Genomic DNA, 26,838 nt, shown 5'->3' on the forward strand with positions numbered 1-26,838 from the left:
AGCCCCACGTTGGGCGCCAATTGTTATGTTATTCAGGTGGATATCCTCAATAGGTATGGGTTACTACCGGATTAAACTACAGTACCTCGGGCATATACCTGAGGCCGTTACCTGTCAAGTTTACCAGTGGTCCCTATTGACTGTATGGTCCTGATAGCTACAAACTCGGCTGGGTTTATCGCAGGTCTCTAGGTCCCTTCAGTTTATCCTTTCACCTAGGAGTGAGAGGGATTCACTTTAAGTCAATCCTAATGCCTTCTCAGCTAAGTTCTAGACTTAACATACCAACACAAAGGTAAACATATCTTATCAAATAAAGGTTCGGCGAATACGAAGTGTGTGGTGTAAAATATAATAGAAATTTATCAATATAATAAGTTGAATACTCACAATCAGATGTTTTCAGTTAATCACAATCGTTACAGCCTTTTTGAATGTTCTTAAAAGATACCTAGGATAAAAGCAGAGCTTAATACCTGAGTGTCCCAAATGGAATCTTCATAGACTAGCGTGTATCAGCTAGTTGGTTCAGATTGTATCTTCTTCAGGCTAGAATGCAGTGCCTCAACCGAGAATCTTTTAGGCAGGCGTATTTCAGCAAGCTCTTAGCCGTCCGTATGTTTCATCCGATCGGTCCGTATTTTGCACAAATGTGTCTTTTCTGCAAGCCTGGTGGTTCAGAGGATGGTTGGGTGACTCATTGTCTGTGTTTCAAGACAAGAATGAGTTCTGTCTGTTTTAGCTCTGCTTTTATATCCCTTACAGTCTAAGTTAAGCAATTACATCATTTGTTTAAAGAACTGGAATCTCAAACTGTGCCTCGGTCAGCATTGTTTAAAGGTCGCGTTAAACACTTAATTAGCTGAGAAAACAATAAGTAGCTGATACGTAGCTGGTAGAGAGCAGTTGCCACATAGTCATAGTTATACTTAATTGTTGCTTGGCTAAAATACAATAAAGAGTTAATAGTATCATTGTTGCTACAATCTAATATAATCAGGTAAAATTCCACAGAAGAATTGAGTCTTTTCATGAAGAAGTAGACAGATCCCATGACACTTAACGAGTTAATAGCATCATTGCTGTTAAGCTTAATCTTATACAATATAATATAATCAGGTAAAATTCCACAGAGGAATCGAGTCTTTTCATGAAGAAGTAGACGGATCCCATGACACTTAACGAGTTAATAGCATCATTGTTGTTAAGCTTAATCTTATACAATATAATATAATCAGGTAAAATTCCACAGAGGAATCGAGTCTTTTCATGAAGAAGTAATGGATCCCGTGACAACCTCTGAAATGCATTTTGTTCTCACAGTGTGGCAAATGTTGCCAACACCAGCGTGTATTCACTCTGCACGTTTAGAAATGATTCTACGCAGGATGTTGACAGGGTCACTGTGTACCACGAATTCAGAGACAACACCAACAACATCTCCACCTTAGGGGTCTACTCACTGGACAATAACAGCCTCTACGTAAATGGTATGGACATTTAAAGATATATGTTGTGCACTTGAATTTTATTGTACATGATTAGCCATATCATTCAGAATGAATTAGGTCCATTTCAAACAATGCATGAAATTTTACTACCATTTCTAAAATGTAAATTCCACACGGTACATGATACTAACAACATTTCAATCTTTTTTTGCAGGTTATCATGAAACAACACCTTTACCAAGTAAGTATGCTTCTTCGCCTTAGATTCATGTAAAGTTTGTAGTATTCCCATGTTAAACTAAAAGCAACTCTGCCACTTATGATTGTTACTGTATTTTCAAATAAAGCTGTTTTTGTGCGGATTCAATGGTTTCCCTATTACTCTTGAGCATTAATATTTTTCTCTCTAATGTTGAAGCTGAGTTCTGGTATTGAAAATTCCATGAATTTTCAATTAATGTTTGTCTGTGTTACTTTGCATCCAATCTTCTTGGTATAAGGTGTATAAAAAACTGTTAATTAAATCTAGATGGCATTATACAGAATATAACACTAGCTCATAAACTCACAACAGAAATCTGAAATTTCCAGTGTGAAGATCTGTTCATTCGGTTTATTCATTTTAAACAGTTCATTCCAAGACATCTGGAGATATAGATTGTCTGCACAGACAGCATGCAGCAAAATCAGAAAAACAAGCACTCAAATGGGCAAATATATCTCTCAACATTGACAGAATGCTGTCAATAATCTCGTACTTTGTTGTTTGGATGTTTGTTTAGACCTTTAAGGCTTTTGTGGGTTGCAGGAAGGATGTTCATCTGGAAATGTGTATTTTATTTTCAGACTAATGTTCTCCTTGTGTCCTCTGCTAGCATTACCACCAGCATTGACAACAACACGCACTCCAAATGTGACAGAGAAGCCCATTGAATTTAATGTGACCTTCACAATCACCAACCTTGAGTTTACACAAAGTCTACAAGATTCCAGTTCCTTGCTTTTCAGTTCTGCATCAAATATTATTTCTCACCAGGTAACAAATATATTACAGTATTATTGCAATAACTATATGTTGCAGATAGATTAACTCTTATGTTACTGGTAAAAGAAAATGGTTTAGTCTTCTTTTTCCAATCATTGAGAGTTTCACCCTGTAACAATATGATTTCTACTTCATTTCAGCTCACTGCCCTGTTCACCAAGAGTAAAATTAATGAAACATTTTTACATTGCAATGTTGTTTCCTTCAGGTGAGTTCAGTTTGTGTTTAAAAATGACAATTGCTGCAAATGTTATTGAAATAATCAATATGTATTTTTTAAATTGCACAATTAGATGCATGGAATGATGTAATAAAGTCTGAAAATGAACACCTATACAACAGAAAATCACAAAGATATATTTCATGGTTGAATGTTGCATATACTGTTGAGTGATTTATGATCCTGTTGTTTAATATTTCAGTTACATGGTGCAGTGTAATTGTGCCTTTTAATTCATTGAATGGTCTTTGATCTTGAACCAGGGAACAGCTTCCTTCACCTTTTATTCACTTTGACTCTCTGACCCTTCATTTCTCGTATAATCAGTGAATATTTAAACACCCATGTTTCATATTCAAGCTTTTAAGAATAGAATTAGTTGTAAATTATCCAAATAGGTGGTCCTTTGAATGATTCCAACTTTAGTGAAGTACCTATAATATTCATGAGGAGATGAATGATGATTAGCGTGATAATACAATTTTTAGTTAACCTCTGAAATGCATTTTGTTCTCACAGTGTGGCAAATGTTGCCAACACCAGCGTGTATTCACTCTGCACGTTTAGAAATGATTCTACGCAGGATATTGACAGGGTCACTGTGTACCACGAATTCAGAGACAACACCAACAACATCTCCACCTTAGGGGTCTACTCACTGGACAATAACAGCCTCTACGTAAATGGTATGGACATTTAAAGATATATGTTGTGCACTTGAATTTTATTGTACATGATTAGCCATATCATTCAGAATGAATTAGGTCCATTTCAAACAATGCATGAAATTTTACTACCATTTCTAAAATGTAAATTCCACACGGTACATGATACTAACAACATTTCAATCTTTTTTTGCAGGTTATCATGAAACAACACCTTTACCAAGTAAGTATGCTTCTTAGCCTTAGATTCATGTAAAGTTTGTAGTATTCCCATGTTAAACTAAAAGCAACTCTGCCACTTATGATTGTTACTGTATTTTCAAATAAAGCTGTTTTTGTGCGGATTCAATGGTTTCCCTATTACTCTTGAGCATTAATATTTTTCTCTCTAATGTTGAAGCTGAGTTCTGGTATTGAAAATTCCTTGAATTTTCAATTAATGTTTGTCTGTGTTACTTTGCATCCAATCTTCTTGGTATAAGGTGTATAAAAAACTGTTAATTAAATCGAGATGGCATTATACAGAATATAACACTAGCTCATAAACTCACAACAGAAATCTGAAATTTCCAGTGTGAAGATCTGTTCATTCGGTTTATTCATTTTAAACAGTTCATTCCAAGACATCTGGAGATATAGATTGTCTGCACAGACAGCATGCAGCAAAATCAGAAAAACAAGCACTCAAATGGGCAAATATATCTCTCAACATTGACAGAATGCTGTCAATAATCTCGTACTTTGTTGTTTGGATGTTTGTTTAGACCTTTAAGGCTTTTGTGGGTTGCAGGAAGGATGTTCATCTGGAAATGTGTATTTTATTTTCAGACTAATGTTCTCCTTGTGTCCTCTGCTAGCATTACCACCAGCATTGACAACAACACGCACTCCAAATGTGACAGAGAAGCCCATTGAATTTAATGTGACCTTCACAATCACCAACCTTGAGTTTACACAAAGTCTACAAGATTCCAGTTCCTTGCTTTTCAGTTCTGCATCAAATATTATTTCTCACCAGGTAACAAATATATTACAGTATTATTGCAATAACTATATGTTGCAGATAGATTAACTCTTATGTTACTGGTAAAAGAAAATGGTTTAGTCTTCTTTTTCCAATCATTGAGAGTTTCACCCTGTAACAATATGATTTCTACTTCATTTCAGCTCACTGCCCTGTTCACCAAGAGTAAAATTAATGAAACATTTTTACATTGCAATGTTGTTTCCTTCAGGTGAGTTCAGTTTGTGTTTAAAAATGACAATTGCTGCAAATGTTATTGAAATAATCAATATGTATTTTTTAAATTGCAAAATTAGATGCATGGAATGATGTAATAAAGTCTGAAAATGAACACCTATACAACAGAAAATCACAAAGATATATTTCATGGTTGAATGTTGCATATACTGTTGAGTGATTTATGATCCTGTTGTTTAATATTTCAGTTACATGGTGCAGTGTAATTGTGCCTTTTAATTCATTGAATGGTCTTTGATCTTGAACCAGGGAACAGCTTCCTTCACCTTTTATTCACTTTGACTCTCTGACCCTTCATTTCTCGTATAATCAGTGAATATTTAAACACCCATGTTTCATATTCAAGCTTTTAAGAATAGAATTAGTTGTAAATTATCCAAATAGGTGGTCCTTTGAATGATTCCAACTTTAGTGAAGTACCTATAATATTCATGAGGAGATGAATGATGATTAGCGTGATAATACAATTTTTAGTTAACCTCTGAAATGCATTTTGTTCTCACAGTGTGGCAAATGTTGCCAACACCAGCGTGTATTCACTCTGCACGTTTAGAAATGATTCTACGCAGGATGTTGACAGGGTCACTGTGTACCACGAATTCAGAGACAACACCAACAACATCTCCACCTTAGGGGTCTACTCACTGGACAATAACAGCCTCTACGTAAATGGTATGGACATTTAAAGATATATGTTGTGCACTTGAATTTTATTGTACATGATTAGCCATATCATTCAGAATGAATTAGGTCCATTTCAAACAATGCATGAAATTTTACTACCATTTCTAAAATGTAAATTCCACACGGTACATGATACTAACAACATTTCAATCTTTTTTTGCAGGTTATCATGAAACAACACCTTTACCAAGTAAGTATGCTTCTTAGCCTTAGATTCATGTAAAGTTTGTAGTATTCCCATGTTAAACTAAAAGCAACTCTGCCACTTATGATTGTTACTGTATTTTCAAATAAAGCTGTTTTTGTGCGGATTCAATGGTTTCCCTATTACTCTTGAGCATTAATATTTTTCTCTCTAATGTTGAAGCTGAGTTCTGGTATTGAAAATTCCTTGAATTTTCAATTAATGTTTGTCTGTGTTACTTTGCATCCAATCTTCTTGGTATAAGGTGTATAAAAAACTGTTAATTAAATCGAGATGGCATTATACAGAATATAACACTAGCTCATAAACTCACAACAGAAATCTGAAATTTCCAGTGTGAAGATCTGTTCATTCGGTTTATTCATTTTAAACAGTTCATTCCAAGACATCTGGAGATATAGATTGTCTGCACAGACAGCATGCAGCAAAATCAGAAAAACAAGCACTCAAATGGGCAAATATATCTCTCAACATTGACAGAATGCTGTCAATAATCTCGTACTTTGTTGTTTGGATGTTTGTTTAGACCTTTAAGGCTTTTGTGGGTTGCAGGAAGGATGTTCATCTGGAAATGTGTATTTTATTTTCAGACTAATGTTCTCCTTGTGTCCTCTGCTAGCATTACCACCAGCATTGACAACAACACGCACTCCAAATGTGACAGAGAAGCCCATTGAATTTAATGTGACCTTCACAATCACCAACCTTGAGTTTACACAAAGTCTACAAGATTCCAGTTCCTTGCTTTTCAGTTCTGCATCAAATATTATTTCTCACCAGGTAACAAATATATTACAGTATTATTGCAATAACTATATGTTGCAGATAGATTAACTCTTATGTTACTGGTAAAAGAAAATGGTTTAGTCTTCTTTTTCCAATCATTGAGAGTTTCACCCTGTAACAATATGATTTCTACTTCATTTCAGCTCACTGCCCTGTTCACCAAGAGTAAAATTAATGAAACATTTTTACATTGCAATGTTGTTTCCTTCAGGTGAGTTCAGTTTGTGTTTAAAAATGACAATTGCTGCAAATGTTATTGAAATAATCAATATGTATTTTTTAAATTGCAAAATTAGATGCATGGAATGATGTAATAAAGTCTGAAAATGAACACCTATACAACAGAAAATCACAAAGATATATTTCATGGTTGAATGTTGCATATACTGTTGAGTGATTTATGATCCTGTTGTTTAATATTTCAGTTACATGGTGCAGTGTAATTGTGCCTTTTAATTCATTGAATGGTCTTTGATCTTGAACCAGGGAACAGCTTCCTTCACCTTTTATTCACTTTGACTCTCTGACCCTTCATTTCTCGTATAATCAGTGAATATTTAAACACCCATGTTTCATATTCAAGCTTTTAAGAATAGAATTAGTTGTAAATTATCCAAATAGGTGGTCCTTTGAATGATTCCAACTTTAGTGAAGTACCTATAATATTCATGAGGAGATGAATGATGATTAGCGTGATAATACAATTTTTAGTTAACCTCTGAAATGCATTTTGTTCTCACAGTGTGGCAAATGTTGCCAACACCAGCGTGTATTCACTCTGCACGTTTAGAAATGATTCTACGCAGGATGTTGACAGGGTCACTGTGTACCACGAATTCAGAGACAACACCAACAACATCTCCACCTTAGGGGTCTACTCACTGGACAATAACAGCCTCTACGTAAATGGTATGGACATTTAAAGATATATGTTGTGCACTTGAATTTTATTGTACATGATTAGCCATATCATTCAGAATGAATTAGGTCCATTTCAAACAATGCATGAAATTTTACTACCATTTCTAAAATGTAAATTCCACACGGTACATGATACTAACAACATTTCAATCTTTTTTTGCAGGTTATCATGAAACAACACCTTTACCAAGTAAGTATGCTTCTTAGCCTTAGATTCATGTAAAGTTTGTAGTATTCCCATGTTAAACTAAAAGCAACTCTGCCACTTATGATTGTTACTGTATTTTCAAATAAAGCTGTTTTTGTGCGGATTCAATGGTTTCCCTATTACTCTTGAGCATTAATATTTTTCTCTCTAATGTTGAAGCTGAGTTCTGGTATTGAAAATTCCTTGAATTTTCAATTAATGTTTGTCTGTGTTACTTTGCATCCAATCTTCTTGGTATAAGGTGTATAAAAAACTGTTAATTAAATCGAGATGGCATTATACAGAATATAACACTAGCTCATAAACTCACAACAGAAATCTGAAATTTCCAGTGTGAAGATCTGTTCATTCGGTTTATTCATTTTAAACAGTTCATTCCAAGACATCTGGAGATATAGATTGTCTGCACAGACAGCATGCAGCAAAATCAGAAAAACAAGCACTCAAATGGGCAAATATATCTCTCAACATTGACAGAATGCTGTCAATAATCTCGTACTTTGTTGTTTGGATGTTTGTTTAGACCTTTAAGGCTTTTGTGGGTTGCAGGAAGGATGTTCATCTGGAAATGTGTATTTTATTTTCAGACTAATGTTCTCCTTGTGTCCTCTGCTAGCATTACCACCAGCATTGACAACAACACGCACTCCAAATGTGACAGAGAAGCCCATTGAATTTAATGTGACCTTCACAATCACCAACCTTGAGTTTACACAAAGTCTACAAGATTCCAGTTCCTTGCTTTTCAGTTCTGCATCAAATATTATTTCTCACCAGGTAACAAATATATTACAGTATTATTGCAATAACTATATGTTGCAGATAGATTAACTCTTATGTTACTGGTAAAAGAAAATGGTTTAGTCTTCTTTTTCCAATCATTGAGAGTTTCACCCTGTAACAATATGATTTCTACTTCATTTCAGCTCACTGCCCTGTTCACCAAGAGTAAAATTAATGAAACATTTTTACATTGCAATGTTGTTTCCTTCAGGTGAGTTCAGTTTGTGTTTAAAAATGACAATTGCTGCAAATGTTATTGAAATAATCAATATGTATTTTTTAAATTGCAAAATTAGATGCATGGAATGATGTAATAAAGTCTGAAAATGAACACCTATACAACAGAAAATCACAAAGATATATTTCATGGTTGAATGTTGCATATACTGTTGAGTGATTTATGATCCTGTTGTTTAATATTTCAGTTACATGGTGCAGTGTAATTGTGCCTTTTAATTCATTGAATGGTCTTTGATCTTGAACCAGGGAACAGCTTCCTTCACCTTTTATTCACTTTGACTCTCTGACCCTTCATTTCTCGTATAATCAGTGAATATTTAAACACCCATGTTTCATATTCAAGCTTTTAAGAATAGAATTAGTTGTAAATTATCCAAATAGGTGGTCCTTTGAATGATTCCAACTTTAGTGAAGTACCTATAATATTCATGAGGAGATGAATGATGATTAGCGTGATAATACAATTTTTAGTTAACCTCTGAAATGCATTTTGTTCTCACAGTGTGGCAAATGTTGCCAACACCAGCGTGTATTCACTCTGCACGTTTAGAAATGATTCTACGCAGGATGTTGACAGGGTCACTGTGTACCACGAATTCAGAGACAACACCAACAACATCTCCACCTTAGGGGTCTACTCACTGGACAATAACAGCCTCTACGTAAATGGTATGGACATTTAAAGATATATGTTGTGCACTTGAATTTTATTGTACATGATTAGCCATATCATTCAGAATGAATTAGGTCCATTTCAAACAATGCATGAAATTTTACTACCATTTCTAAAATGTAAATTCCACACGGTACATGATACTAACAACATTACAATCTTTTTTTGCAGGTTATCATGAAACAACACCTTTACCAAGTAAGTATGCTTCTTAGCCTTAGATTCATGTAAAGTTTGTAGTATTCCCATGTTAAACTAAAAGCAACTCTGCCACTTATGATTGTTACTGTATTTTCAAATAAAGCTGTTTTTGTGCGGATTCAATGGTTTCCCTATTACTCTTGAGCATTAATATTTTTCTCTCTAATGTTGAAGCTGAGTTCTGGTATTGAAAATTCCTTGAATTTTCAATTAATGTTTGTCTGTGTTACTTTGCATCCAATCTTCTTGGTATAAGGTGTATAAAAAACTGTTAATTAAATCTAGATGGCATTATACAGAATATAACACTAGCTCATAAACTCACAACAGAAATCTGAAATTTCCAGTGTGAAGATCTGTTCATTCGGTTTATTCATTTTAAACAGTTCATTCCAAGACATCTGGAGATATAGATTGTCTGCACAGACAGCATGCAGCAAAATCAGAAAAACAAGCACTCAAATGGGCAAATATATCTCTCAACATTGACAGAATGCTGTCAATAATCTCGTACTTTGTTGTTTGGATGTTTGTTTAGACCTTTAAGGCTTTTGTGGGTTGCAGGAAGGATGTTCATCTGGAAATGTGTATTTTATTTTCAGACTAATGTTCTCCTTGTGTCCTCTGCTAGCATTACCACCAGCATTGACAACAACACACACTCCAAATGGGACAGAGAAGCCCATTGAATTTAATGTGACCTTCACAATCACCAACCTTGAGTTTACACAAAGTCTACAAGATTCCAGTTCCTTGCTTTTCAGTTCTGCATCAAATATTATTTCTCACCAGGTAACAAATATATTACAGTATTATCGCAATAACTATATGTTGCAGATAGATTAACTCTTATGTTACTGGTAAAAGAAAATGGTTTAGTCTTCTTTTTCCAATCATTGAGAGTTTCACTCTGTAACAATATGATTTCTACTTCATTTCAGCTCACTGCCCTGTTCACCAAGAGTAAAATTAATGAAACATTTTTACATTGCAATGTTGTTTCCTTCAGGTGAGTTCAGTTTGTGTTTAAAAATGACAATTGCTGCAAATGTTATTGAAATAATCAATATGTATTTTTTAAATTGCAAAATTAGATGCATGGAATGATGTAATAAAGTCTGAAAATGAACACCTATACAACAGAAAATCACAAAGATATATTTCATGGTTGAATGTTGCATATACTGTTGAGTGATTTATGATCCTGTTGTTTAATATTTCAGTTACATGGTGCAGTGTAATTGTGCCTTTTAATTCATTGAATGGTCTTTGATCTTGAACCAGGGAACAGCTTCCTTCACCTTTTATTCACTTTGACTCTCTGACCCTTCATTTCTCGTATAATCAGTGAATATTTAAACACCCATGTTTCATATTCAAGCTTTTAAGAATAGAATTAGTTGTAAATTATCCAAATAGGTGGTCCTTTGAATGATTCCAACTTTAGTGAAGTACCTATAATATTCATGAGGAGATGAATGATGATTAGCGTGATAATACAATTTTTAGTTAACCTCTGAAATGCATTTTGTTCTCACAGTGTGGCAAATGTTGCCAACACCAGCGTGTATTCACTCTGCACGTTTAGAAATGATTCTACGCAGGATGTTGACAGGGTCACTGTGTACCATGAATTCAGAGACAACACCAACAACATCTCCACCTTAGGGGTCTACTCACTGGACAATAACAGCCTCTACGTAAATGGTATGGACATTTAAAGATATATGTTGTGCACTTGAATTTTATTGTACATGATTAGCCATATCATTCAGAATGAATTAGGTCCATTTCAAACAATGCATGAAATTTTACTACCATTTCTAAAATGTAAATTCCACACGGTACATGATACTAACAACATTTCAATCTTTTTTTGCAGGTTATCATGAAACAACACCTTTACCAAGTAAGTATGCTTCTTAGCCTTAGATTCATGTAAAGTTTGTAGTATTCCCATGTTAAACTAAAAGCAACTCTGCCACTTATGATTGTTACTGTATTTTCAAATAAAGCTGTTTTTGTGCGGATTCAATGGTTTCCCTATTACTCTTGAGCATTAATATTTTTCTCTCTAATGTTGAAGCTGAGGTCTGGTATTGAAAATTCCATGAATTTTCAATTAATGTTTGTCTGTGTTACTTTGCATCCAATCTTCTTGGTATAAGGAGTATTACAAACTGTTATTTAAAGTTAGAATGCATTATACAGAATGTAATACTTGCTAGTAAACTGACAACAGAAATCTGAAATTACCAGTGTGAAGATCTGTTTATTCAGTTTACTCATTTTAAACAGTTCATTCCAAGACATCTGGACATATAGTTTGTCTGCACAGATAGCATGCAGCAAAATCAGAAAAACAAGCACTCAAATGGGCAAATATATCTCTCAACATTGACATAATACTGTCAATAATCTTGAACTATGTTGTTAGGATATTTGTTTAGACCTTTACTGCTTTTGTGGGTTGCAGGAAGGATGTTCATCTGGAAATGTGTATTTTATTTTCAGACTAATGTTCTCCTTGTGTCCTCTGCTAGCATTACCACCAGCACTAACAACAACACACACTCCAAATGTGACAGAGAAGCCCATTGAATTTAATGTGACCTTCACAATCACCAACCTTGAGTTTACACAAAGTCTACAAGATTCTAGTTCTTTGTTATACAGTTCTGCATCAAATATAATTTCCCACCAGGTAACACAGATTTCACTATCATACCAACAATTATTTTTTTTTCAGTTAGTGATCAAAGAAATGATCTACTGAAAATATTTTACAATTTATGAGAGCTTTACCTTCCACTAAAAGTTTGTTTGTGTCTTTATTTCAGCTCACTGCCCTGTTCAACAGGAGTAAAATTAATGCAACACTTTCACGTTGCGAAGTTGCTTCATTTAGGTGAGTTATTTTTGTGTTAAACCATAATAATTTCTCTGATGGTTAAGTGAAAGATTGACAAGGTAACAATTTTTGAAACAATGTTAGTTCACCAATATTCATCTCAAGGGCAATTAGAGATGGGTAATAAATGTTGGTCCTCATAGCCCACATCCACTGGATGAACTGTTTAAAAATAGTTTGAAAGTGCTAGGATTGACACAACATAATACCCACAAAGATATCTTTCGAAGTTGATTGTTACACATATGCCTGAATGTTTTCTGATGCTATTGCTTCATATTTGTTTTATATTGGTGCATTTTAATTATTGTCACCAGTTCTTCCAAATGGTATGAGAAGTTACCCTGTGAACTGCTGGTTTACCTTTTGTCTGGAGGATGTTTTGGACACTTACTTCCTCAAGTACTGTGTTAGAGAACTGACACTTTGAGAACAATGACAATTGAAAGTTATTTTAATCAATGGTGCATAGGACAATTGAATTGCCCAAAGTTTGTGAACTTTTGAATGTTAATTAGAATGATGAATAATATTTTCAAGACAGCTTCCTTTTTGGTTAATTTCCACAAATCATTTTTGTCTGCAGCCTTGCAAGTCTTGGAAACACCAGCGTGTATGCAATCTGCACGTTCAGAAATGATTCTACTGCTCAGGAAATTGATAAAGTTACTGTGTACCATGCGTTCAGAGACAACACAGAGAACATCTCCACCTTAGGAATATATTCACTGGATAATAACAGCCTCTACGTAAATGGTAGTTAATGATCAGTTTAATCATGATATTATGTTCAATAGAATTTTATTTTTGTCATTTAAATATTGCATTCAAATTGAATTCAGTTCATTTCAAACAATGCACAAGTTTTATTCCACTCTTTAATGATAAAATTTTATCTTTCACTCACATATGTTTTTTTTATATAGGCTACCATGAGTCAATTCCTTTGCCAAGTAAGTATACTTCCCGTTACTTAGTTCACTTATTATTTCTTTTTTAATCTCATGGTTAAAAAAAATGCAGAATTCTTTTCTGCAATAAAACAAAATCCAATAATTCCCGTACATTCCTTGTGAATAATTCTTTTTCCGTATGATGACTGAGTTAAATTCTGTAATTTAGAATACTTTGAAGATTCAAACAATCGTTTGAGTGTCTCTTGCATCCAGTCTTCTTCATATGTGGACTTTTACAGCCTAACACCATTTGGGATAAAACAGTCCACTAGGCACTGTGGTAGAATCCCTCTACCTCTGGGCGAAGAACTGGTTTCAATTCCCACTGGTCTCAGACATGTGTCGTAACATGCCTAAACAGAAGATTAAAGTAACTAAATCAGCCCCTTTGATTGCACCCCATTCATGAACTTCAGTATTCACTCCTTCAGCACTAATGTGCAATGACAGGAGTGTGGACTATCTAAAAGATGCACTATATTAACTTAAGAAGAGTCTTCCAACAGCAGCTTCCAAAACGCAACTTCAACCACATAGCGGAAAAAGACTGTATGCAAACATGACCACCAGCAACTTGCCTTCCAAGTCATACTATCTTGTTTAGGAACTATTAACACTGATGCTTCATAATTCATGGCTTATCCTGGAACTCTTTCAAAACTGCACTGTGGTTGTCCCTACCCACCAAGGACCACAATTGCTCAAGAAGGCAGCTCGCCATTATGTTCTCTAGGGCAATTAGGGTTGGGAAATAAATGCTGGCTTAGACAGCAAGTCCACATTCCCTGAATGGATAGAAAAATAGAAAAAAAATCATAGAAATAATGCTTGTAATTAGATCTGCAGGACTGGAGGCAAAAGACTTGGAAAAAATATTCTGTCCAAGACAACTGATGATCCAAGCATTTTATTTTATTCTTGACTGGAATATTTGTCTCACTGTTGAGTCCAGCATTTGTTGCCAATCACAAATTACCTTTGAACAGAGGTACTGAATAAACCATTCCAGAAAGCATTTCAGAATCATCCATATTGCTATTGGTCTCAAGGTGCAAGTAGGTCAGCCAAGGTAAGGGCAGCTGATTTCTTTCCTTTAAGGACATTAGGAACCCTCATCTTCCCCCACCTTGATGCATAAAGGCAGAAGGTAGACGGGAACACCAATTTGTTTATTATTACCGAGACCAGGTTTGAATTCCACATTTCATTCAGTTAATTTATACTCCACAAACTGCTGTGGTGGAAAACTTCTCCCCAAAGTATTATCTTAGTTATCTTAATTATTCATCCAAGATACCATTGCACTATCTCAACCAAATCAAGTACCCACTTATACCCATGTATATCACATAGTAGAAGAAAAAAAAACTGTGTTCTGCAATGCTCAGTAAAATTCTCAGCTTGAAAATCTGCTTTTAGTTCAACTATAAGTTTTTACACCTCTGTTAATTTTACCTAATGTGTAGATTTTGAATAGACTGAGTTTCATACCTGCCACCTGAAAAGCTGAAATGCATTGCTATCGATGCTGGCTGTCTAAAATTGACCTTAGTGTCCAGGGATGTGCAGCCTAAGTGGACTAGCCATGGGAAATGCAGGGTTTCAGGCTTAGGGTGGGGGGTCTGGGTCTGGGTGGAATGCTTTTTGGAGATTTGATGGGTCAAGTGGACTCTTTCTGCATACAGTCAGGATCCTATGATTCTATGAAGAAAGCAGGTCACAGCCACTTTCTTATGGACAAATTAGTGATGGACAATAAATTCTCGCCCAGCCAATAATGCTGACATCCCATGAATGAATAAAAAAGAAAGGGACAGGCTAAGGTTACGTCTGGACCCTCCCACCCATCCCCATCTACTTCCCACACTGAGCAAGTTCAATTTCAGTGACTCACTTCAGCTGTAGACCCCTCCTGCTAGACTAAAAATTGAAGCTGGGCATCAATTTGTTTGCCCCTTAACAACTTCAATTGAGGCAGGGACTGATTGAGGTCTCACACTCACCACCATAAAATTGCAGAAAAGTCAGGAGAGGTATGAACTTGACCCTCTCCACCTCCCCTGCACACCTACTGATGGAAGAACATAAAACTCTGATATCTAAGTCAGTAAGAATGAAAAAAATGTTTCTTAACAGAGAAGCAATCAGTCACACATTCCTTGGTTAGGGCAGCTTTTGTACCAAACACATATATGAAAGCAATAAGTTCTTTTTGTGTGAAAAAGACAAACTTTTCCATCCCAACCTGCCACAAAGTATTTTGATGTGATTTCTGTTTTCTTGGTTTATTCAAACTTCACTCTGGAAGAGAGATGATACAATTGCAAAGATTATTTTACTCCCAGTTTAACATTTCTTCAATTTATTTTAACAGCACCAGTTGTGACCACAACTCCAAACCCGCAAGTCGAGTTCTTCGATTTTAATGTGACCTTCATTATTACTAACTTGGTACCAACAACAAATCTAATAGCATCCAATTCTGCACTACACAAATCTGCCTCAAATATTATTAATTTCCAGGTTAGTTGATAATTTAGTTATGAATACAGATATATTATTTCATTAAATACAGAATTTTCCCAATACTGTGTCTGTTCCTTTCCTTCAGTTAAACAATGTGTTTACAAACAGCAACATCAATAGAACATTCTCAAGCTGCAGAGTTCAATCATTCAGGTAAGGAATGTTGACATTACTTTAGTCTTATTATTGTTATTATAATTACTATTTCTAAACCTATTAAGAAGAATTAATACTGCAAAAATAGTTAGAACTATGATGTATTCTCTCAGGTTCTTATTGCTGTCTCAGTACTCAAATCTAATTGATATACTCGCTGAAGGAAATAGTTTGTAGCTTTGATCGATATTTGTCCTACATGACTTTGTGTGCAATGGGGCATGATAAAGCACGGTGTCATGGTAAAGCAAATTATGTTCCAAAAAATTGCTGGTCTTAATAAGACCGCTCCCCCACCCCCCGCCCCCAACCCCACCCCCCCACCAAACAACCCAGGGAACAGAGTGAAAATGTTGCACTCTCAGGAGGGCAGTCTGTTCCCTCCCAGACCAGCCATTTCACCAGTGCCCTCACTGCTTGCTCCTCTAGCTAGCGCACCACAATTCTGCTATCTATAACAGGAAGGCATAGCTTGCAAGTTGGCCTCCTAATCCCAATGCTTGAAGTCAACTTCCAAGGTCATTTGTACTCACTTCCACTGAACATGTAGCCTGCACTTCCAACTGTAAGCACTTAGAGCTGGTAACCAGGATTGTGGAGCCAAATAAGCCAAATATTCAATTCCTTTCAAAGATATGCATCTTATGGGCAATCTGTCAACTAGGGAATACTTAGCAACTGTGTCCTAAATAGAGCAAATGCAAGTTGAGAACATTGAGTTGCAAAGAATTATTCAGCAAAAACTCTGAGCTGGCATTCAGTTTAGTTGCAACACATTGAACTTCCATATATTTTGATGTTATACATTGATGACCAAAAGGTCACGGAAGATTCTCTCAGGCAAATTGAATTTATGGTGTTTCTTAATTTATTTAATTAAATAACATTTTCCATTTTACAGTCCAGCAAGTGCTGTGAGTACCAGTGTGTACACAATTTGTACATTCAAAAATGATTCCAATCCTCAGGAAGTTAATAGAGTTACTGCGTACCACGAGATCAGGGACAACACAAATGGAATTTCCACCCTTGGAGTATATTCACTGGATCGCAACAGTCTCTACGTGAATGGTATATATCATTTAAAGATCTTTTCTTTCATGTTGAAGGTGTTTCTGTGATCAATTTGGGAAAGTGTAACTAAACTAATGTATCCTGTTGCACTAAGTGATGATGAATTTCCATCTGACTCATTTTACAGAAGACATATTTTGATTTTCAGGTTACCATGAAGAGGCTCCTTCAGCCCGTGAGTATGATCCCTGTTTCTTTATCTCTCATGATTTTCTTTATTGCAATAGAAAACCTTTATACAATTCTATTTATAAATTGTCAAATACACACACACCATAGAGCTAGTTCACCATTATTTTCCAGTTGGATTGTACATCTAAATTCTTGGACTGAGAGTGTTTATGACTTAACTTCTGTAAATGATGTGTTATCCTTTCTCCTTCACATGAAGCATTTCTTGACAGGCTAATAAGATAGCTGTTTCTTGCTGTTAGAAGAAGCAACGAACAGTATCTGAAATTAGAACTGTTGGCCAAATTTAGACATAAGCCAGCAATTTTGGGATGATGAGTTTTCTCTGCCTGCCTGCTACCAGAAGAATAAATGGTGAACACACTGGCACCAATATTGGCTGGCCTATAGCCATTTAATTTCCCCAATCAAATATTAATTGGCAGGAGTCGTGACTTCTGCCTTTCACTCAGGAGGAAGTCCCATCTCAAGGAGCTAGCATTCAATGTGATTGCTGACACCTCTCTAGCAGCACTAGAAGTTACAGTGAACAGGACTGGGACTGCAAGTAACCCCCAGGGTCTAAGTTCAGGGAACAGAACCAAACAAATGTGCAGGAGGGGTTAAAGGCCTGCAGAGGATCAGTGTGATTTTAGGTGTGGGGGTGTTGTTCATGAAAAGATTAAGATGTGTGTTGTGGTATAATTGAATACATGTAAATCACATGTACAACTGAACTCATGAATCAAACATCATTAAGAGAAAAGAGACCAATATATAATGAGTATGTGAGGAGAGAGGTGTCAGCCACCAGGCAGCTGTAATTGCTAACCAATGCAAACAAAGGGCTGTTATAATTCGCAAGGAGTTGAAGAGCCTTACTTAGTGATAGGAGCAATGTAGCCGAAAATGTGTTGCTGGAAAAGCGCAGCTGGTCAGGCAGCATCCAAGGAGCAGGAGAATTGACGTTTCAGGCATGAGCCCTTCTTCATGAGCCCTTCTTCCTCCTCCAGCATCTGCAGTCCTCACTTTCTCCCTCTCCTGCTCCTTGGATGCTGCCTGACCTGCTGCGCTTTTCCAGCAACACATTTTCGGCTCTGATCTCCAGCATCTGCAGTCCTCACTTTCTCATAGGAGCAATGTAGGCTCATGGATTGGGTATGCACAGACAGCCACACCCTAAAGATATCTCCAGTTCGCATTCTCATGGTATATGTAAGAGTAATGCCTCAAGCCTCAAGAGAAAGGTTCATCCATAGCTTGTGGGGGGAGCCCTTGATGTTGAAACTGTTGTAGGAGAGTGTTCAAGACAAAAGATGGAAAATTATAGGCCAATTAGCCTAACCTCGGTTGTTGGTAAAATTCTAGAATCCATCATTAAGGATGAGGTTTCTAAATTCTTGGAAGAGCAGAGTCTGATTAGAACAAGTCAACATGGATTTAGTAAGGGGAGGTCGTGTCTGACAAACCTGTTGGAATTCATTGAAGAGGTGACAAGTAGGTTAGACCAGGGAAACCCAGTGGATGTGGTCTATCTAGACTTCCAAAAGGCCTTTGATAAGGTGCCACACGGGATGCTGCGGAACAAGGTGAGGGCCCATGGTGTTTGAGGTGAGCTATTGGTATGGATTGAGGATTGGCTGACTGACACAAGGCAGAGAGTTGGGATAAAAGTTTCTTTTTCGGAATGGCAGTCGGTGACAAGCAGTGTCCCACAGGGTTCAGTGTTGGGGCCGCAGCTGTTCACATTATATATTAATGATCTGGATGAAGGGACTGGGAGCATTCTGGCGAAGTTCGCCGATGATACGAAGTTAGGTGGACATGCAGGTAGTACTGAGGAAGTGGGGAGGCTGCAGAAGGATCTAGACAGTTTGGGAGAGTGGTCCAGGAAATGGCTGATGGAATTCAACGTGAGCAAATGCAAGGTCTCGCACTTTGGAAAAAAGAATAAAAGCATAGACTACTTTCTAAACGCTGAGAAAATTTGTAAAGCCAAAGTACAAAGGGATCTGGGAGTGCTAGTCGAGGATTCTCTAATGGTAAACATGCAGGTTGAGTCCGTGATTAAGAAAGCGAATGTAATGTTGTCATTTATCTCAAGAGGGTTGGAATATAAAAGCACGGTTGTGCTACTGAGACTTTATAAAGCTCTGGTTAGGCCCCATTTGGAGTACTGTGTCCAGTTTTGGTCCCCACACCTCAGGAAGGACATACTGGCACTGGAGTGTGTCCAGCGGAGATTCACATGGATGATCCCTGGAATGGTAGGTCTAACATATGAGGAACGGCTGAGGATCCTGGAGTTTGGAAGATTAAGGGGAGATTTAATAGAAACGTACAAGATAATACATGGCATGGAAATGGTGGACGCTAGGAAATTGTTTCCGTTAGGCGAGGAGACTAGGACCTGTGGACACAGCCTTAGAATTAGAGGGGGTCAATTCAGAACAGGAATGCGGAGACATTTCTTCAGCCAGAGAGTGGTGGGCCTGTGGAATTCATTGCCGCAGAGTGCAGTGGAAGCTGGGACGCTAAATGTCTTCACGGCAAAGATTGATAGATTCTTGATGTCGCAAGGAATTAAAGGCTACGGGTAAGTGGAGTTGAAATGTCCATCAGCCATGATTGAATGGAGGAGTGGACTCGTTGGGCTGAATGACCTTACTTCCACTCCTATGTCTTATGGTCTTATGGAGACATACCCCATCCTTCCTACTCAAGGCCTGAGCAGGGTCACATCCCCCATTCCCCTAAATGTCTCCCGTCTTCTTGGAAATTTGGCTGTAAATGGGCCATAAGCAATGATGAATCCAGTTGGGGCCAGGATGGATAGGCTGACCAATGGCACTCACCTGTCCCATGGAAAATTATGGCAAGGTGGATTAGTAAGGCCAGTTTAGAGATTCCCCCTCTCCCTCAACCTCTCTGCATACCCACCAAGAAGGCAAATGAAATATTCTGCAATCCAAATCAGTAAGAAAAGTTGAGAGATGTTTCCACACAGAGAAACAATCAGTTAAGAGAGCTTCTGTACCAAGCACACAGGTGTTCTTCGTGAAAGGGTGAAAAACTCTCTATACTGTCCAAATTCTTGATTTATTTTATCTTCAATGTGGAATAGAAATGATAGAGTTGCAAAGTTTCTTTTAGCGCTCAGCGTAATGATTACTTAATCTTTCTTAACAGCACCATTTGTGACCACAACTCCAAACCTGCAACCACAGTCTTTTGATTTTAATGTGACCTTCATTATTACTAACCTGGCTGCAACAGAAACTCTAATATCCTCCAATTCTGCACTGCACAAATCTGCCTCAAATATTATTGCTTACCAGGTAAGTTGGCAATTTACCTGAAATTTACCTACTGTATCCAGGAACCTTTGTACCTAAAGTGGCGCATTTTCGTACACATGACAGTAAAGCTAATCAATTCAATTAAATTACCTATCCATACAAATATATGTTACGATTAATTATAGGATTTACCTTCTAATATTGGACTATTTCTTTTGTCCCAGCTGAACAACCTGTTTAGAAACAGCAATCTCAACAAAACATTCTCAAGTTGCGAAGTTCAATCGTTCAGGTAAATAATATTAATCAAGAAAATTAACATCTGTTTCCAGTTTATTACTAATTTTAGTAATAAAAAGTATTACAAAAATGAATAAATCATTTTGACCTTAATCAGATTACTGATTGCTGTTTCAGTGCTCTAACCAGTAGATGTCTGATCATCTTTAATATATTTACGAATGATAAAAGGTTTGATTGTTGTGAGCAATATTTGTCCTTCATTATTGAAGATTATGTTGTGGAAAGGGCAGGGCTTCCCAAGTCCCAAGTGGGGTCATGAGCTGAACCTCTGAACGAGGTTTAGCATCTATGCTTCTTCTCCAATTGAGCCTTGCTCTCACAGACTTTTTCCCCTGTCCGAACTCAATGCTATCACCAATCTAACTGCTCCCCCCAATCCCTACTACTTTCACCACTCTTATTGGAGGATTTCAACAATCTTCAAACTTCAGAATGGGTCATTGTTGGAAAATATTTGGCAAGCGCTGGAAAAGGGGTTTGCAGAATGGCACAACAATCCAGAAATCTATCCAACAAAGACGCTGCCACAGGAAATGGGCAGTGGCTTCATGAAACATGAATATCCTGCAATCCCATGAGGATAGTCTCTCCAACTGTATCTTTTTTATCTGGCCTTCCCAAACATATGCCATTCATACCTGAAGGGCACAATCAACAATGGAACCTTCAAAGCTCACTGCCTGAGGCTATGCTCCAAAGCCATCTGCAGTCTCACCCATTGAACATCATTAGCCTGCACTCTCGCTAAAAGGCTCAGAGAGTAGGCAGCCAGGATTATGGGACATAATAGGACAAACATTCAATTCCTTTCAAAGATACTAATTTTCTGGTGGTCACATTATGAACAGAAAGATACTCAGCAACTGGAACTGCAGAGCAAAGTGCAAACTCAGAATCCTGAGGTGCAAAGAGATATTTAGAAAGATTCTGAGCTGGCACTCACTTTAATTAGAACAAATTCAAACTTAGTGCCCAATATCATAAACTAATGCCCACAAGAGCACTGAAACATCAATTCATCAACCATATTTTATCACAATATTTCTTAATGTAGTTTAATAACTTTGTATTTTACAGTCCAGCGAATGCTGCCAGCACCAGCGTGTACACAATCTGCACATTCACAAATGATTCAAATCCTCAGGAGGTTAATAAAGTTACTGCGTACCATGAGATCAGGGACAATACAAAAGCCATTTCCACTTTGGGAGCATATTCACTGGATAGCAACAGCCTCTATGTGAATGGTATTTAGCTTTAAAACACCTTTCATTTTATCAATTTGAATGATTTTCTTCCGAATGATTTGGGGAATTTAACCCAAACTAATAGATTTTATTGCACTAATTGGTGATGAATGTCCATCCGACTCATTTTATAGAAGAAACGTCTTTGATTTTTCAGGTTACCATGAAGAGGTTCCTTCAGCCCGTGAGTGTGGTTCCTGTTTCTATAGTTTCTTAATACTTCGTATAATTGTTGTGGGAAACAATAAAATCAACATATACTAATCTCAGTTTATCAATTGACAAACACATTCTCCTCATTGAGATTACAATGTTTCCCATTTCAACTATTATTTTCTGGTTTGATCATTTTGATAATTGCTTGAATCCAGAATATTTATGGCAAGGAGACTTTGTGAATGCTATCCTCCTCTCCCAACAGCCTGCTAACTTACCTGCATGTAACGTGTAACAAATATCAAGCACTATTTAAATGAGACCAGTTGCCCAAATTTGGATATAAGCACCAAACTCTGGCCAGGAATTTTAGGATGATGGGATTTCCTTTCTTGCTTGCTGAATATTTCCTGTTGAATGTATTGCTATCATTGCTGGCTGCCTGCAACATTCAGTGTTTGAATGAACTGGGGATGGGATGTCTGCCACTTACTGCCAAGCCCTAGAGTGATGATAGCCAGACTGGTTGGTTGGCACCTCCCTAGATCAAGCAGTACCCTATATTGTAGTGGACAAGACAGCAAGTCGCCCTCAGACTAAAGTCCTAGGAGTAGTACAAGGCAAATGTGGGGATCTCAGTGTATGGATAGACAGTGGGAGTAAGAAATGGTGGGCAGACTTAGTAGGGTGAGGTGAAAGGAATTGGTTACTACTGGAGAAGACAAGCTTGACGCTACCATCCATGTACACTATCTGGGAAAGCAGTTGGTGATGAGCCTTCCATTGCTATCCAAGATGTGAGCAGGATCACTTTCCAGGATTCTTCCTTGAACCTGAATGTCTCTTTGCTTGAAATTTAGGCAGGGCAGAAAATGGTCTTTCATTAATACGCACTTAAGGACTCACTGGAAAGGGTGAGCAGGCTGGGGTGTATGCCTTGCCTGTGACACCATAACATTATGGGAAGACTGGGGAGAGTAGATTGGTACTTGTGTAGTCAGTTTGGGAACACAGACTCCATATCTGCTGGTGATAGAATGTAAAATGTTGCACTCCAAGGCTGTAACAAAATTCAGTGAATTTCTACAAAGAGAAGCAATTAGCCACTTGGTTACTGGTTAGTGTCCCAAATTCAAGGGACAGAGATAGGTATTCCTTGTCAAAAGGAGACAATAATAACCATGACACTATACTTTAAAAACCTTGATCGGCATTCTAAAATAGTCTGATGTGGTTTCTATATTCTTGATTTGTTTTCCCTTTATCTGGAACAGAATAATGCAATTATGGGCTTTTCTCAATCTCAATTTAATGCTCATCTATTCTTTTCTTAACAGCACCATTTGTGGCCACAACTCCAAACCTGCAAACAGCTCCTTTTGAATTTAATGTGACCTTCATTATTACTAACTTGGTCCCAACCGCAAATCTAATATCTTCCAATTCTGCATTGCACAAATCTGCATCAAATATTATTGCTTACCAGGTCAGTTAACAATCTGCTTATCAATACTGATGTATAATTTCATTAGATACAAAATCTCCCCTAATACACTGATGTTCCTTTCCTTCAGTTGGACAACCTGTTTACAAACAGTAACATCAACAAAACATTCTCAAGTTGCAGAGTTCAATCGTTCCGGTAAGGAATTTAAAAATTAATCAAAAAATCTATTTCAACATTTAATTTTAATCATACAAATATGACTAAAATATCTTGATATTATTCGGAATCCTGCTTTTCTTTTCAGCGCTCAGATCAGTAATGTTCGAGTTCTGATAATTTGTTGATTTAACACATACACTTACTGAAATGTTTAGAGGTCTGTGAGCAATACTTATCCTATTTATCTGAGGATTACAATGTGCAAAGGGACATTCAGTGTCAGAACAGTTCAGCAACTGATCCTCAGACAAACTGCCTCCCTCGAAAATGGGCATTGATGGAGCATGAATGTGCTGCACACTCAGGACAACCTGTACCCTCCAAGATTGACCACTTCACCAGCTCTTTCCCTCCTCTCTGGCGACAAGCTAGCCAACTCTATCTCCCGAAATCTATATGCTCCAAAGTCATCTGAGGTCTCTTCCACTGAATGTCAGTAGCCTTCCATTTTCAACAGTAAGCATCCACGGCAAGCAAGCAGAATTATGGCACATAGTAAATCAAACTTTTCAAATCCTTCAAAAGATATTCGGATGACTTATCTGGTCTGTGAAATATCAACTGGAGGATACGCAGTAACTATATCTCCTGCACAGCCAAATTGGAAAGAGTTATTCAGTAAAGCTTCTCATTCACTCCAGCTGTAACACTTTGAGGCTTATTTCAAGCAATTGATGCTCTTATTAGCACAGAGGCTTCTTTCTCTAATCTCATTTTGTGGTGATGTTTCCTAATTAATTTTGTTTATTAAATTTGTATTTTACAGTCCAGCAAATGCTGCCAGTACCAGTGCGTATACAATTTGCACATTCAGTAATGATTCCAATCCTCAGGAGGTTAATAGAGTTATTGTGTACCATGAGATCAGGGACAACACAAAGGACATTTCCACCTTGGGAGCGTATTCACTGGATAGCAACAGCCTCTATGTGAATGGTATCTATTATTTTTAAGGTTTTCTTTCTATCATAGTAAACATGTTAGTGTGATCAAATTGGGGAAATTTCAATTGATCTAATGTATCTTATTTCACTAATTTGTAATAAAGTTCCACTTGACTCATTTAATAATAGACACATTTTTGGGATTTTTAGGTTACCATGAATCAGCTCCTTCAGCCCGTGAGTGTGATTTTTGTTTCTATATTTTCCTAAGACTTTCTTTTATTGCTGTGGGGAATAACAAAATAAGTCTACATTAATAAATTGTCAAATACACACACATCAGTGGGGAGGGGGGTGTATTTCGCAATGGTTCACTATTTTACAGTTTGATCATCCATGTAAATTCTCAAATTGAAATATTTATGTCTTAACAAAGATTTTATATACTCTATGTTACCCTCTTCCCTTCCCAGGCAAGTAAAAGAGATAATAGGAACATATAAGGACAAGCTATCAGTAATTGAAATCTGATCTGTCACCCAAAGTTGAACTTCAGCACTAGATTCACCCAGGAATTTTTGAATGGTGGGATGTGCTTTCCTTCTATCTTAAGTTTCAGTGGCAAACATATCACAGCCAATACTAACCAGACCCAGTGGTGAGCCACCTCACTTTCTGAACTTTCCCCATCACTGAAATTCTCCTGCCAGCCCATAATTTAGTTTGGATGGGAAATGATCAATAACCAATCATTAATGGATAATTTCAGAGCCTCAAAGGGAGAAAGGAAAGGGCATATCATCCTATATTCCTCAATTGGATCCTACAGTAAAATTCAGGTGATTGACTCCAGGGTAAAAACATCTGAAGATGGCTACTCAGTTCCCTTGCACACCTTTCAATAGAGGAGCAGAAGATTCTGCCTTCCAAGTTTGTAACATAAAAAGGAGAAGTTTTTATGTGAAGGAGCAATCAGTTATATTGTCACTGGTTAGGGGAGTTTCATTGCCAGTCACATTTATGAGAGTAAAAGGTTCTCTTTGCTAAAGGAAGACAAACTTTTCTATCCCATCCTGTCTCAAAAGACTCTGACAACAGCATAAAATATTCTAATGGGGCTTCTATATGCTCAGTTGTTTAAACTTCATTCTGGAATAGAAATGTTACAGTTAAGAAATTCTTTTATTATCTCAGTTTAATAACTATCTTTTTTTTTCTGAACAGCACCATTTGTGACCACAACACCAAATGTGCAATCACAATCTTTTGATTTTAATGTGACTTTCACTATTACTAACCTGGTTCCAACAACAAACCTAATATCATCCAATTCTGCACTGCATAAATCAGCCTCGAATATTATTGCTTACCAGGTAAGTTTGTAATTTACTTATCTATAATGTATATTGACATTAATTACAAAATTTGGTCTCTAATACTGTGGCTATTCCTTTCCTTCAAGTTGAACAAACTGTTTACAAACAGCAACATCAATAAAACATTCTCAAGTTGCAAAGTTCAATCGTTCAGGTAAGTAATGTTGACAATAAACTATATCAGTATCTGTTTAAAGTTCATCAGGAGTACAAAAATGGTTAAAATCTCCTGCTATCTTTCAGAATTCTGCTTGTTTTCTCGGTGTTAAAACATTAATATTAGATCAGTTCATTAAATTGATATAGTTATGTTTAGATAGTTGGCAATATTATGTTTCAGAACTGCAATGTACAAATGTGTTTTAACAGTGTCACTATAATTTAGCAATTTGTCCTCCAACAGTTCGTTTAAATGCCTGTTTAGACAATGGGTAATGATTCCAAAGATCATGACATTCCACTTTCAGGAAGATAGCTTGTGCCCCCCACGGCTTGCTACTCTCATGCCCTTCCTGCCCTCTGCCTGCCAATTAGCTCAGCCACAGGTCTGCCCTCCAGGGCAGGCAGGTGAAACGCGCATGCAAGCCTTCTAGCTCCACTAATTGAGACTGAAATCCAAGGCCCTCAATAAACTCCTCCGTTAAACACTTTTAACAGCAAGTTCTGAGTGCAGGTAGCCAGCATTTTGCAGCATAATAAGCCAAACTTTTCAACCCTGTTCAAATTTACTTCTCTGATAAACAAATTATCAAGTGAAGGATACTCAGCGT

General features: G+C 36.9%; 1 protein-coding gene and 4 long non-coding RNA genes across 5 annotated transcripts in view; all 5 read left to right on the forward strand.

Annotated features, from left to right (window-relative positions):
• The first annotated feature begins 1,663 nt into the window (after positions 1-1,663).
• LOC132828844 (uncharacterized) lies at positions 1,664-3,398 on the forward strand. Its single transcript, XR_009646165.1, has 4 exons — positions 1,664-1,692; positions 2,327-2,487; positions 2,637-2,704; positions 3,236-3,398. It is a non-coding gene; the product is annotated as an uncharacterized LOC132828844 (long non-coding RNA).
• A 177-nt stretch (positions 3,399-3,575) lies between these two features.
• On the forward strand, positions 3,576-5,310 carry LOC132828843 (uncharacterized). The gene is made up of 4 exons (XR_009646164.1): positions 3,576-3,604; positions 4,239-4,399; positions 4,549-4,616; positions 5,148-5,310. It is a non-coding gene; the product is annotated as an uncharacterized LOC132828843 (long non-coding RNA).
• Positions 5,311-5,487: 177 nt separating this feature from the next.
• On the forward strand, positions 5,488-7,222 carry LOC132828838 (uncharacterized). The gene is made up of 4 exons (XR_009646159.1): positions 5,488-5,516; positions 6,151-6,311; positions 6,461-6,528; positions 7,060-7,222. It is a non-coding gene; the product is annotated as an uncharacterized LOC132828838 (long non-coding RNA).
• Positions 7,223-7,399: 177 nt separating this feature from the next.
• LOC132828841 (uncharacterized) lies at positions 7,400-9,134 on the forward strand. The gene is made up of 4 exons (XR_009646162.1): positions 7,400-7,428; positions 8,063-8,223; positions 8,373-8,440; positions 8,972-9,134. It is a non-coding gene; the product is annotated as an uncharacterized LOC132828841 (long non-coding RNA).
• Positions 9,135-9,948: 814 nt separating this feature from the next.
• LOC132829219 (mucin-16-like) overlaps positions 9,949-26,838 on the forward strand; it is a 31,186-nt gene continuing 14,296 nt past the window's right edge. The window contains exons 1-22 of the mRNA XM_060846586.1: positions 9,949-10,135; positions 10,285-10,352; positions 10,884-11,050; positions 11,226-11,252; positions 11,887-12,047; positions 12,184-12,251; positions 12,841-13,010; positions 13,181-13,207; positions 15,585-15,733; positions 15,822-15,889; positions 16,794-16,963; positions 17,115-17,141; positions 20,327-20,475; positions 20,661-20,728; positions 21,817-21,986; positions 22,144-22,170; positions 23,480-23,628; positions 23,717-23,784; positions 24,575-24,744; positions 24,903-24,929; positions 25,917-26,065; positions 26,155-26,222. Of these exons, the coding sequence (XP_060702569.1) occupies positions 9,950-10,135; positions 10,285-10,352; positions 10,884-11,050; positions 11,226-11,252; positions 11,887-12,047; positions 12,184-12,251; positions 12,841-13,010; positions 13,181-13,207; positions 15,585-15,733; positions 15,822-15,889; positions 16,794-16,963; positions 17,115-17,141; positions 20,327-20,475; positions 20,661-20,728; positions 21,817-21,986; positions 22,144-22,170; positions 23,480-23,628; positions 23,717-23,784; positions 24,575-24,744; positions 24,903-24,929; positions 25,917-26,065; positions 26,155-26,222 (2,333 nt within the window). The 5' untranslated portion in view covers position 9,949. The remainder of the gene's footprint in view (positions 10,136-10,284; positions 10,353-10,883; positions 11,051-11,225; positions 11,253-11,886; positions 12,048-12,183; positions 12,252-12,840; positions 13,011-13,180; positions 13,208-15,584; positions 15,734-15,821; positions 15,890-16,793; positions 16,964-17,114; positions 17,142-20,326; positions 20,476-20,660; positions 20,729-21,816; positions 21,987-22,143; positions 22,171-23,479; positions 23,629-23,716; positions 23,785-24,574; positions 24,745-24,902; positions 24,930-25,916; positions 26,066-26,154; positions 26,223-26,838) is intronic.

This window comes from Hemiscyllium ocellatum, chromosome 28, assembly GCF_020745735.1.
Source record: "Hemiscyllium ocellatum isolate sHemOce1 chromosome 28, sHemOce1.pat.X.cur, whole genome shotgun sequence".
Lineage (NCBI taxonomy): Eukaryota > Metazoa > Chordata > Chondrichthyes > Orectolobiformes > Hemiscylliidae > Hemiscyllium > Hemiscyllium ocellatum.